The 13448-nt window shown below is 46.0% G+C and overlaps 1 protein-coding gene across 1 annotated transcript in view; it reads right to left on the bottom strand.

The window, feature by feature from the left end:
* Positions 1–1206: 1206 nt before the first annotated feature.
* Positions 1207–13448, bottom strand: part of Vsig10 (V-set and immunoglobulin domain containing 10) — a 32676-nt gene continuing 20434 nt past the window's right edge. Inside the window, exons 5-9 of the mRNA XM_026386166.2 lie at positions 10867–11160; positions 7928–8038; positions 7363–7378; positions 5259–5482; positions 1207–3874 (exon numbers count right to left, since the gene is read on the bottom strand). Of these exons, the coding sequence (XP_026241951.2) occupies positions 3819–3874; positions 5259–5482; positions 7363–7378; positions 7928–8038; positions 10867–11160 (701 nt within the window). The 3' untranslated portion in view covers positions 1207–3818. The remainder of the gene's footprint in view (positions 3875–5258; positions 5483–7362; positions 7379–7927; positions 8039–10866; positions 11161–13448) is intronic.

Genomic DNA, 13448 nt, shown 5'->3' with positions numbered 1-13448 from the left:
CCACTTAAGGTTGCCGGGTTCTCTTTCGCCAGGTTTTCCCCGCGGTTCCAGCGTTAACTTGGGTCAGTCTCCCTCCTTCCTATTACTCCCTGTTTTCCTTCTCGCCCGGGTCTTTAAACTTATTTGCCTTTTAACCAGCCCTGTTTCCCGTGTTTTTAATTCGTGTTTTAATGTTTTTGGTTATTTTACCGGTGCCTATTTTGTGAACCCAGCCCGGTTCACCCTTCAGGTTCAGGAGCATCACCTCTTCGCCCCATTTCTTCTCAGGCCACCCGAGTGACACCTGTGGTTGGTTCCACCCTACAGTTCGGTTTTGGATCCCCGCTCTCTTCACATCCACCTTGTTCTTTGGCTGCCTGCCCGTTTCTTGCTGCCCACTTCAGCCTTGCCAGATCCCGTTTTCCTCCTCTCCTTTTCGCTGGGCGTTTTTCACCCAACCCTGAACCTACCCTTTTATCCTCAGCCCCAGAGTTGGTCTCCTCTACCTGGGTTCCTATTTTCTCTATCACCTAGCCTCCTTAGATCCCAATTTTATTCTCCAGTCTCCTTTGCCCAACCCTCCCACTTTTTAAAAAAACATGGCTCCAGTCTGTTTCCTACACTTCCCAACCTCTGCCATTTTTCTCTTCTTCATTCTTTGTCTCCCAAGTTCCTCACTTCTCCGGAGTCTTCAGGTCCTAATGGGATTTTTTTTTTTTTTTTTTTGGTTTGTTTGTTTGAGATGCTGGGGACTGAACCCAAGGCCCTGTATAAAATGATAGGCAAGCAAAACTGTTGATTTTTGTTTTTCTGAGTTGGGGGCCTGCAGATTTTACCCAGCAATGCTTTATTGTTGTTTTTCTGGGTGGTGGGGACTAGGGATTTAACCCAGGGTCAGTTTACCATTGAGCCACATCCCTAGCCCTTTTATTTTGAAACAGGGTCTCACTCAGTTGCTGAGGCTGGCCTTGAACTTGTGATCCCTCCTGCCTAAACCTCTGGTGCCCCCACAGTACCCAGCTAATGTATATATTGATGTATTCTGTATGTATAATCATGGAAAAGAATAAAAATAGTGACGGGAACAATATCGTTTCCAATATTAGGACAGCCGGGAAAAAATTTTATTTTAGTCTGGCAAACTGGTTTTAATCAAATCTTTACATTTACTAGTCGGCTCTAAATCAAAAATCGCTGAAACATTTATTTAAAAATAACTTTATTCCATAATCTTAAAAAATCCATAAACTCATAATTTCTCCTAACTTTACCCACCAAATATTAAAAGTAAATAATGCAGAGGAATCTGCTTATTTTTCTTTGCAGCAGTTTCTAGCCAGTCCCATAATGAGAATATATGTTGGCACTTATTGCATCATAATAAATTCTGCCCAGCAACCATGATTCTCCAGGTTTCAGTGCACAGGTTATAGAAATTTTCCATCACGTATTTCCCAGCTGCAGTTATAGGTCTTGTATGTGCTTGTAAGAAATGGAGCTAATATCAAAGCCGCAGGACTTCAGAGCCCCCTCCCCAGTGTTCAACCGTTTTTGAGGAAAAGCAACGTAATTGTAACAGCCCTGGAATGTTTACCTTCCTGGTTCTGATAAATAGTATCTCATGGTCTGGAATTAACAATACATGCAGATAACATTTTTTTCAAGTCCAGCTTGGACTTTGCCACACAAAGGCTGTAACCTACTGTTGACAGGCTTGTGAACTTGGGTGTGGATCATGTTAAAAGGGAAAAAAGAGCTCCAATTCTTCATACATCCTTGAAATGTGAAGAACTTCAGTGTCTGGGCTCTTTAACTAACCCAGAGTATATATGTGAACACAGGGTCCGGATAAGTGACAACACTCACAGCTCAGATGGTCAGGGCTTCACAGTGTTTGGCACCAAGCCCTTGAAGCTCCCATTTGGTAGTGGAAAAACCCTCAACTATTTCCTATCGTTACGTGTGTGGGCAAAAGGAAGTTGTGGGAAACATCCCAGTGATATTGCAAAACATTGCATTCCTAGCTAGTGGTTCTCCCCCTAACTTTTGTCTTTTTTTTTTTCTTTCTTTGAGATGCCTTTGTATAGTGACTCTTAAATTTAGTCATGGAAGACTAAAAGAGAGACTAGTCAATCTCCATTGAGTCCAGAAGCAACCTGAACATCTCATTCTGAAATGACACCAACAGTTTACAGAGTGATCCAGTCCAAGAGCTACTATGCAGCAAAGGAATGAACCAAGTGGAAATATAATTCACAGCTATTTCTGAGAGATATGAATTGTCACCAGCTCCAGACTCCCCAGTGTCCTGAGTTGGGAACAGGGCACATGTCTAGTGATTTTCTCAGTGTAGTCTCTTCCTCCAGAAAAACAGACTTTCCCAACCACACCTGCAGGTTACTACAGAAAACCAGCTTCTCATTTTGGGAGTCTCAGTTCCCTCTCTGGTACTGGAGAAGAGAAGTTCACTTTTAACCCGAAGTCTTGCCCATTGGAACAGAATATGCAACATTAAAGAATACAAATTCAAGGGCAAATTCAAGTCAGAGTCTGTGTTTAGCACACATCCATTGCACCTTTATGTGGTCCCTGACTTCAAGGGATTTGGATGGAATTAGGGGGAAAAGAAAACCCACCCAAGGAGCTACTGGAAGCTTTAGCAACCCAAACTCATCACTTGTCATTTTCATTTGAAACTTAGTGTTTTTGATCAGTATATCCTCCTAATATTTTTAAGAATTAAGATGATGCAAGTTTTCCCATTACAGAGGTGGGGAGACAAACTGGGCCTGGTGGACGGGTTTGTCCAAGTTCTTATCACCAGATACTCTTGCCTCTTGCCTCCTTTCAAAGCAAGAGAAGAAAGAAAAGCTGAAAGCTAATCCTAGGTCCATCCCTGAGGAGGAGGCTTTTAATGTGAAGCTCTGTAAAAATGTAAGTTTCTAATGAAAGGCACTTCCTCTTATCAGTTCCTACCTCTTTTGTAAAGAATCATACCTCCTGGGGGAAAAGGATCCCCCTGACCTCTGACAATGGCCTCTTGGAAACCATTCTGCAAAGAACTAAAGTGTCTGAGGCAACTCCTAATTGACAGTGAACAGTTTTTTTCTTCCACTAAGGAAGGCAAAGAAGGTAACTAATATCTACTGAGCACCTCCTAGGCACTTTGACACCCCAGATTGCCTCGCCACAAGCCTGGCTCCTGTAGGAATGTCTTCACCCATTTCACAAATGAGGAAAACTGAGGCTCGTGAGGGGTCAAGAGACATGGCCAAGCACGTGGAGCATGGGAGAGTCAAGGCCCAGGCAGAAGCGCAGGAGTGTAGGACCCAAACACCTCCCTCTGACTTGCTTCGGTAGCAGACACATCACCTTTCTCAGGGAGCTGCCGTGGCCTGGTTTCTCACTTGGGCAGCCATCAGGAAGTTTCCCTGTCACCCCATGTATTCCCTTTTGTGCTGGGGGAATGGCCAAGGGCACTGAGACCAAGTGCTTCCCCCATGTGTGTGCTCTCCAAATCCCTGTCTGTCACAGTATGTCAGCCCAGACAGAGCCAAGAGTGACAGCAAAAGTGGCACCTCAGATGCCAACTGCAGCTCCCCACCTCCCAAAGGACTCCTTCCCACAGTATTTTTACATCATTGAGGAAACTTACATCAAATTAAACCAATTTTTAAAAAAATGGAAGGAAAGCTATGTGTCTGCTTTTCTTCTCTGCTGGGAGACCCCGGGTGTTGCTAATGCAAACTCCCCGGCAGGGCGCGAGTGGGGTCAAAGCTGAATGAAGAGCTCCGCAGAGCCTCCCACACTTTCCAGACAGCAATGGCCAGTCCTCTTCTTTAGACTGGCCTGTCTTCTTCTTGAATGATGTCACTATGTTGCTCACTGACGTCATCTGTTCAGGGGGGGAAAAGAGACCCGACTGAGTAACCTCTGGAGTGTGACTGTTTCCATGCCTGTCCTGACTTCTTCTTTTCTGAGGAGCCACAGAATGGGAATTCATGGGCTGGGTATTCATTCTCCTGTTCTCTTAATTCAAAGTCCTCTAGATCTGCCTAATGTTTTACCCACCATGCTCCTGGTTCCTGCCTCCCCTAAATCCGCTTCCTCCTTTCTTTTACTGAGATTCCACTGTTCTTCTTTTTTTTTTTTTAAAGAGAGAGAGAGAATTTTAATATTTATTTTTTAGTTCTCGGCGGACACAACATCTTTGTTTGTATGTGGTGCTGAGGATCGAACCCAGGCTGCACGCATGCCAGGCGAATGCGCTACCGCTTGAGCCACATCCCCAGCCCCAATTCCACTGTTCTTAAAGACTTGCGCCACCTTCACCTCCTCTACAAAGCTACTCCTGATGGACACTGCCCTCCGAGCACTCACCCTCCTCTGAGGTCCTGTAATTTTTAAACATCGGCCACCAGGCAATTAATCTGATCCTTCCTGTGATAGCTCCTCTCCTGCCATTCGAAAGCACTGGTTAAATCTTGCTTCCGTTTCAATTTTCCACATATGTTTCCATCTGTTTATCCCAACTGGTCTTATAAAGCTCCCTGCACAGAGACACTGTGGGTCTTTCTTTTCTATCCAACAATGCCAATATTGTGCCTTTCCCAGAGCAGGCATTGATGAGCATTTGTCACCTGGATTTCTGTGTTCATTAATACATATTGAGTATTCTTTACAATGCTAAGGACCAGGAAGGTTTCATATTTCAGATTTTGGAATTTGCATGTATCTTGAGGATGAAACCCAAGATACAAAATCTAGCCAGGCGCGGTGGCACAGACCTGTAATACCAGCTGCTCTGGAGGCAAGAGGATCATGAGTTCAAAGCCAGCCTCAGCAATTTAGTGAGGCAGTAAGTAACTCAGTGAGACCCTGTCTCTAAATAAAATACAAAAAAAGGCTGAGGATGTAGCTTGGTGGTTGAGCGTCCCTGAGTTCAATCCCCAGTACCCCCCCAAAAAAATTACAAAATCAAGTTATGTTTCATATATTCCTTTTATATACGGTCTAAGGCAATCTTATATTGTAATAATTTTGTATACAAAACAGAATTTGTATACATTGAACCATCAGACCTACGGTATCATTGCAGCACTCGAGAGTTTTGCATTTTGGATTTGGGGACTGGAATGTTCAGCCTGCACTAGGTTCTCAGGTTCTAGACTACATTTTTGCTATATTTCCCAGCCTTTAAAAAAACCAAGCTTGCTCCTTAGAGGTCTCTAGGGGTGCTCACTGCACAGATCCCCGTGTCACAGCAGGAAAGGGCTCACCTTGTAGATCCTGGAGTCCGTTTCCCATCTGCTCTAAGTTCCCATTTACCAATGCGGTCACTCTGTGAATGTGGCCATGTTTGTGCATTTCTTTTGGCAACTCTTCTCTTTCATTGGTCTCCTCCTCCTCTTCCTCCTCCTCCCCTTCCTCTTCCACATCCTCCTCTTCCTCCTCTTCCTCTTCTGAATCCACCAATACCATGACATCACCCATGTCTTGTCCCCTAATTTCCAAAGCAGGAAAAACAGTCAAGAAGGCATCTTAGTTTTCTTGATGAACAGGCAACACCAGACACTTTGCAACTCCTAGTACTGTGGGGGGAACGTCCTCATGCACCCAGTACAGTTGAGTCATCAGATGATGGTGTGGTTTGACCTCACAGAGCTGCAGGCACAGACTGCTAGAGATGATCGCATCTTTACTACTCTGTTTCTGCTTCCTAAGCAAGTAACCATGCTGTCTGTTATAGTTTGGATATGAAGTGTCCCCCCCCCCCCACACACACACACATAGCAAAGCTCCTGTTAATGCAGGAATATTCAGAGGTAAAACGATTGTATCATGAGAAACGTGGCCTAATCCGTGCATCCTAGTTTGAATGACTGGGTGGTAGCTGTAGGCGGGTGGGGCATGGTTGGAGGAGGTGGGTCACAGGGAGCACGCCCTGGAAGAGAGCATCTTCCCTGTGCCTCCCTACCACACACACACACTTTCTGACCCTGCTATGAGCCGAGCAGTTTTCCTCTGCAGGCCCTTTCCCCATGATGTACTGCCTCATCTGGGGCCCAGAGCAAAGAAGTAAGCCACCTATTAACAGATACTTCAGAAACCACGAGCTCCCAATGAACTTTACGTCCTCTAAATTGTTCTTGATGGGTATTCTGGCCATAGCAATTCAAAAGCCAACTACAGCATTCTCCCAGCCACTACCATTTCAGTTACCCACACAGCATGTACATAAATGCTGCCATCTCTCCTGAAATGCCCTAATTTCAGTTCCACGTAGTGAGATCTCCTGCTCCTCAGTATTCAAGGCCTAGGTCAAATCCTCCTTGATTTGACTCCCCAGTAAAGCCTGGCACTACACATGCATTTGGAGTTCACTCCCAGTTGCTTAGTATTTAAGAGCCCTCTGCTTATTAGCAGCTTTGCCTTCCTAACCAGACAGCACATTTCCTAAGAAAGGAGGAGTAAGTTCCATGGGTCCATCGCAGTCCTAGAAGTGTCATATTCTTGTTTCATCCTCCCCAACTCCTCTGTGGAACAGGCTCAGGGAAGGTTAAGAATTTTCTATGGGCCCAGGACTTGGGAATGGCACAGATGCAATTTGAACCCAGGTCCACTACTTCCAAAGCCTTTCCCACAATGTCCCAGTGCTACCTCTTGTGAAGAACAAGCCTGGGAATGAGAGATTCACTGGGACAATGGCCCTCAAGTGCAGGACAGTAAAGGAAATGGTTTCCCCAAAAGATGGTTCCAGAACAATAATATCCATCATCAAAGAGGTATTAATTGTCCATACATCCTAGAGAAGAGTCAAGTTCTTTGCTCTATCCAAGACCTCAACACACATGTTCCATTTGGAGACATTTCCCCTGTCAGGGTTTCCTCTGGGGAAGAGGCTTCTGGGAATGCTCCAACTCATCTCCCAGAACATTCTGTAAGACTATCTTATGCTTCCTTTTGTTTCTTTTCAGAAAACTAAATAAAACAAATGCACGAATGACAGGATTCATGACATCATCCCGTGTCTTGTCCCCTAATTTGTGCACACTGTCTTCATGTTCCCATGACAGGCCTGTGGTGGGCCCAGCCCTGAGGTCTGGCTTCGTAAAAGTGCACTGACGCTGGGCATGACGGGACCTGGATCAGAAGGCAGACACTGCCATGTGCCTCCTGGAGGAATCACTTCCCCGAGCCTCTGTCTCCTTCTCAGGAAAGTGGAAATGCCACCACCCCCCCCAAGAGGTCACAAGAGGGTTTATGGTAATGCCTCCTGAAGCTCGAGTCCAGTGTCAGGCACACGGTGGCTCCTCCATGGGAACTGCCACTATTGACTTTATGAAAGGGAGCAAACAGCATAAAGATATAAGAAATACTCACCTGAAAGTGCTTCCTGCTGCAGAGAGAAAGGGAAAAGAAATTAATATCCAGTAACAGCAGTGCAGCCTCACAGAATTTCCTAAACAAACTAACATTTACAAAAGATAAACCAGGGGTGGGGAGATAAACAAATGAGAAGTTGACTCAACACGAGAGGCGACAGGGTGTTGAAGGATGGAACTTAGGTGCCTCATTACTGTGCATCTTGACCCAATGAAGATTTCTGTACAATGGGACTTCAGGAGGGTCGAAGTATCACAGGGCCTCCTTCCCCAACCCGCACCTATTTAAGAAGCCTGAAAGGCAAGGTGTGGAGGTGCACACCTGTAATACCAGCCACCAGGGAGGCTGAGGCAGGAGGATCACGAGTTCAAAGCCAGCCTCAGCAACAGCAAGGTACTAAGCAACTCAGTGAGACCCTGTCTCTAACAAAATACAAACTAGGGTTGGGGTGTGGCTCAGTGGTCGGGTGCCCTTGAGTTCAATCCCTGGTACGGAGGGAAAAGAGAGAGAGAGAGAGAGAGAGAGAGAGAGAGAGAAGCAAAGAGACCCAAGAAGTCCTTACCTTTCCAGCAGAACATGGGGCTATAATACAACATGAGCCCTGAGACAATGGCCAGTCCCAGCAGGAGGAGGCTGACGATGGTTCCCACAATGCCCCCGATGTTCAGAGGCTCTGTAAAGACAAAGCACACTACTGACTCTTCAGCTTGATACGTGTGCAACTAGGGAAGAACACCTCCCCTTCTCTGCCAAAGTCCAGCTCTCATCTTACCTGTTTTCATGACCTTGAGCAAAGCACATGACCTCTCTGTGATATGATCAGAATACCTCATCTCCCAACCTCAGAGTTTGTGGGAATCAAACGAAGCACATGATATGAAAGAATGCTAGGAAGTTAAAATCTCTGTGCCAACCAGACATCAAGGCTGTGTTCAAGACATGGTGAGGGTGTGCATTATCAGTGCCGTGGTAAACACAGTGATCAATGGAACAGCCTGGAGAGTCTAGGCATCTGCCCGCTCATACAGAGACACTGGATGCATAACAGAACAGTGAGCAGAGGAATCACGGTTCAAGAAATGGGTTTTAGAACAAATGGTTATCCATTTGGATAACTGGGAGCGGGGGGGAAAAAACAAAGAAAGAAACGTGATCCCTACCTACCTCACACCATTCCCGAAAATCAATTCCATGGTCACTAGAGATTTAACTGTGAAAGGCAGAATGTTACAACTCTTAGCAGAGAATACAGGGGAATGTCTTTATGACTCTGGGATAGGGAAGGATATCTTTAAGAATATGTCAATTCTTAAGACATAAAAATTGCTAATGATATTCGAAAAGTTTCATAAAGTCAACTACATTAAAGTGAGGACATTCTGTTAATCAAAGGAAATCATAAAATGGAAGAGACAACAAACTAAAAGGAGATGTCTGTAACATGTAAAACTAACAAGGAATCAGTAAGAGAAATTTCTAAAGAACTCCTACATCTGTAAGAAAACAATGTCAAGACACACAAATCTCCTTACCAGAAGAAACACAAATAGCTAATACACATAAGGCTCAAAACTTTCTTAGTAATCAGGAAAATTCAAGTGAGAACCACAACGGGGTCCCATTTTTCACATACTAGCTGGGCAAAAATCACAAATCTGCTGGTAAAACGCAGAACAAGTCAATGCTCTTATAAACTGCTAGAGGGAACGGAAACTGGAACAACCACTTTGGAAAATAATTGGGCATTATCTCATAAATATAAAAGTGCATGTACCCTATAAACCCTTTACATGTCCTAGAGAAATATCTGCCTGGGTACCTCGTATACATGTATATGAACTAAGTAAAAGACATTCACAGGAAAAACTATCATAACAAGAACGACAACAAAAACCAAAAAATGAATGACAGTGTGGAATAATGACACAATGGAACACTATACAGTGGTAAAAAAGAATGAAGTATGATTACAACCATCAGCATGAATAAATCCTAGAAACAAGAGGGGGAGGGGAAAAAAGCAAGTCGCAAAAAAAATAGAAAGAAATATGTATGTGTATGTGTATGTGTGTATATATATATATATATATAGAGAGAGAGAGGGGGGGGGGGACAGGAGAACCTTTTCTTTAAAGAAAATATTGGAGCAGTTTTAGGTTCATAGCAAGATGAACAGAAAGCAGAGAGAATTCCCACACATCCCATCCCTCCACAAACAACCCCCCCACCCCGCACTATCAGTACCACCCCAACTAGAGCAGTACTTTTTCACAACTGATGAACCTACACCAAGACACCGTGGTTTACACTGGGGCTCCCTCTTGGTGTTCTACATTCTATGGGTTTGGATAGATGCATAATAGAAGTGTCCATCCTTATTTATCATAAAGATTCCCACTAACCTAAAATGCTCTGTGTCCATCCAACCCCCTCCTTCACCAACCCTTAGCAACCACTGGTCTTTTTAGTAGCTCCATAGTTTTATAAGGTATGTAGCCATAACAACCATTTTTTTGAAACTCAAAACAAAAATATTTGGAAATGTGTACCGATACGGTTTGGATCTTAAATGTCTCCCCAAAATGATGAGGCCAAATGATCATGGACCAAAACCATTAGCCAAAATAAATCCTTCGTACTCTCAAGTTGTGTATCTCAGGTATTTTGCCACAGCAACACAAGGCTAACTAACACAGGTATCTAAGGTAGTAAAGTGGCTTTTTGTTGTTGTTGTTTGCTTTGTCTTTTAAATAAGATTGGGGGGGCCTGGGGATGTGGCTCAAGCGGTAGCATGCTCGCCTGCCATGCGCGGGGCGCTGGGTTCAATCCTCAGCACCACATAAAAATAAAATAAAGAAAAATAAAGATGTTGTATCCACCGAAAACTAAAAAATTAATATTAAAAAATTCTCTCCCTCTCTCTCTCTCTCTCTCTCAAAAAATAAAAAATAATAAAAATAAGATTGGGAAGGGGCTTTAAAGTGGGGTTGCAGATAAAATCCAGGATGCCCTGTGAAATTTGGATTTCAGATGAAAAAAGTACTTTTTAGCACAAGTATGTTCTAGGCGATGTTTACAGATGTATACTTTAAAAATATTCCTTGTTTTTCTGAAATTCAAGTTTTGGTGTGTTTTTGGTCCCATCGCTTCTGAATCCAGTCCCATGACCTTACAGGTGACTTCATCAGTCTCGACACTGCCCTTGTACCTTAAGTGGGACAGTCGCCTCTCAGCTGTTCATTTGGCTGTCCTGCTTCCTGACTGACAGACACTGGGCACCCACGTCCTGTGGTGTTGCGAGAGATGATATAATTTTGCTGCCCAAGCGAATGTTCCTGGACAGTCATTTCCCCCAGCCCCCTTGCAAAGCCACAGGCAGGAGGTATGCTGTCTCCCAGTCAGCAGGGCCATGTTCAGGGGGGTCCCAGGCTGTCCTCGTGCTGGTGCGGCTTGCTCTCAGGCTCTCCACCCTCTTCCCCGGGGGTCAGTCCCATTACTCACCTTTCACGCTCAGCCAGATGTCCACCTCGCGCACCCCCACAGGGTTCTCAGCCCGGCACACGTAGTAGCCCTCGTCCAGGTCCTGGGAGCAGTTGCGCACAGTGAGGGAAGAGCTCTGGCCGCTCTGGGCAATGAGGTAGTGGCTGTCGGGCTGGATGACCACTTCGGGCTGCGTGAGGTTCCTCAGCCACTGGATCTTGGCAAAGGGGTAGGCGCCAGTCACCTGGCAGGTGAGCGTCACATTGCCCCCCAGAAAGCAAGTTTTCATGGGCTCAGAGAAAACGGAGGGACCCCCTGGTGACCAGAAGAAGGTAGAGAAAGAGAAATGTTTAAGGACACTCAAGCCATGGCCTGAGTTCCTTCGATTGAATCATTCCTATGATTTCCTCCTGATGAGGCGTCTCCAGGAGGTGGGCATCACACCTGGTCTGACAGAATAGGACCAGCCGACATTCACTGAGGAATCACCAGGAGCTGTGACGGATATTACCCAACTCACTCCCGTACAATCTGCAGATAAGGAAACCCAGGCCCAGCCAGAGCTAAGCTCAAAGTCACATGATGAAATAAGAGATGTAGCTGAGATATAAGAGCAACCAACTGTCCCGGTTTGCTCAGGACTGGGAAGGTTCCTGGAATATGGGGGTTTGGGTGCTAAAACCTGGAAAGCTTTTAGGCAGAACAGAAGCTGGTGACTCTGGGTGAGCCTGGAACCCAAGCCTTGTAGGCCTCGTATAATCTTATTTCTACACTGTGGGCGTCTCTGCAAAATAACTACCCAACATGGACACGTGAGGCTGTTCAAGAGAAGGGGCACCTGTATTTGTTTCCTGTTGTGGATGTGACATATTGCTACTAACTTAGTGGCTTAAAACAAATGAATCTCCTGAGTTCTGGAGGTCAGAAGTCTGAAATTATCTCATGGGGATAAGATCAAGGTGTTGGCAGGGCTGGTCCTTTCTGGAAGCTCTGAGATTGGTTTCCTTGCTTTTTTTTACTTTCTCGGGGCTGTGCCCACACTCCTCGGCTCGTGGCCCCTTCCTTGACTTGCACCAAGCTCTTGCTTCTGGGATCACATCACCTACTACCGACTCTCACCTCCGGCCTCCCTCTCATAAGGACCCTGGATGTTATTTTGGGCCCATCTGGATAATCCAGAATGACACCACCCACACCCTTAACCACATCAGCAAAGTCCGTTTTGCAATGTAAGACAACATTCATAGGTTTTAGAGGTCAGGACACAGACATCTGCCCTAAAGAACTTAGAACACATCAGTCTTGTGGCTTTGGGTCCAATTTGGGGAGCTAGGAGGGCTGTGACAGTGACCCCTTTGTGTTCTCTGAACAAGAAGCTTGTCCTCAAAATGCACACCTCCGGGGGAGGTAGCAGATTCCCGGGGAGGGAATTTATTAAGTCCAAACTCCCGGTATCTGAAGGCCAGAGTAGCCCTCTGGCCTCCTGCCATGGAGCGGGAAGGCAAGCTCCCCTCAGCAGCTGCTCCCAAGAAGAGTCCAGGGTTCCACAGCTGCTTCCTGGGGAGAAGGGAAGAAGAAGAGGGAAAGGGCCAGGGCGGCTGGGATGGCCTCAATGCCTCCCTCTCAAGGTCAGGTCGACAGAAGGAAATCCCCAGCTGGGTCTGCTTGGGACACTCCCCTGTGAGCTCTCCTCCTTGGATCCGCAGTCAGGCTTCTGAATCCCATCTCCCCTCTCTGTGGTTTCCCCAGATCTCCTTCAGGGTCATAAAGCCAGCAACAGTGACAAGTCTCAGCAATACTGTCTATTTCAGGGCCCCCAAACCAAAATCTCAAAAATGGCTCCCTTATCCTTAAACCATGCCCTGGTGACCCCTCCCTATAGCCCCCCCCCCACAGGTCATGTACCTGACTATACTTCTGCCAAGTGGAGTATTCATGCCTCTGAAATCTGAGCTGCCTACCCACCCACCCCAAGAGGAGGATGCTGTGGGCGAGGCAGGTGGGGAGGAAGGAGTGGGGGTCCTCAGAGATCCCCAAGACGTGGAAGAAATACTGGGGTCTTCACACCCGGGCTGGCCAAGGCAGTGGCTTATCCCAAGGCAAGCTGGAGTCTTCAGTGCATAGATCTCTGCCACTAAAACTGGGCACAAAGACACGCACCTATAGTCCCAGCTACTCAGCAGTCTCAGGAGGACTGCTTGAGACCAGAAGCTGAGCCAACCTGGGAAACCACAGAAAGACCCCATTTCTTAAGAAGTAAAACAGGGCTGGGAGTGTAGCTCAGGGGTAGAGTGTTTGCCCTGGGAGAGAGAGGTCGATCTGAGCCTCAGGAACCCCTAAAACATCACTTTTCCTCATCTTGGGAGCTATGCTGTGCCATGTTCACTGAGGTGTTACCTTTCAACCACTTACTAGTCCTCTCAGCTGAAATGACTCCACCTCAAGAGACCTCCCTGCTGACCAAGGGAAAGTGGCCCTTCTTACATAGGGCTCTCTGCACATACCATTTTATTTCCATAAGTGTCTCTATCTGAGACCTCTCCCACTTGCTTTGCACTTCCCGACTTCCTTTCGTCCCTATCCCTCCCAGGATTTAAACTCTA

The sequence above is a fragment of the Urocitellus parryii genome, chromosome 3 (assembly GCF_045843805.1).
Source record: "Urocitellus parryii isolate mUroPar1 chromosome 3, mUroPar1.hap1, whole genome shotgun sequence".
Taxonomy (NCBI): Eukaryota; Metazoa; Chordata; class Mammalia; order Rodentia; family Sciuridae; genus Urocitellus; species Urocitellus parryii.
Note: the sequence above shows the minus strand (reverse complement) of the source record. Positions and strands in the feature narration are given on the sequence as shown.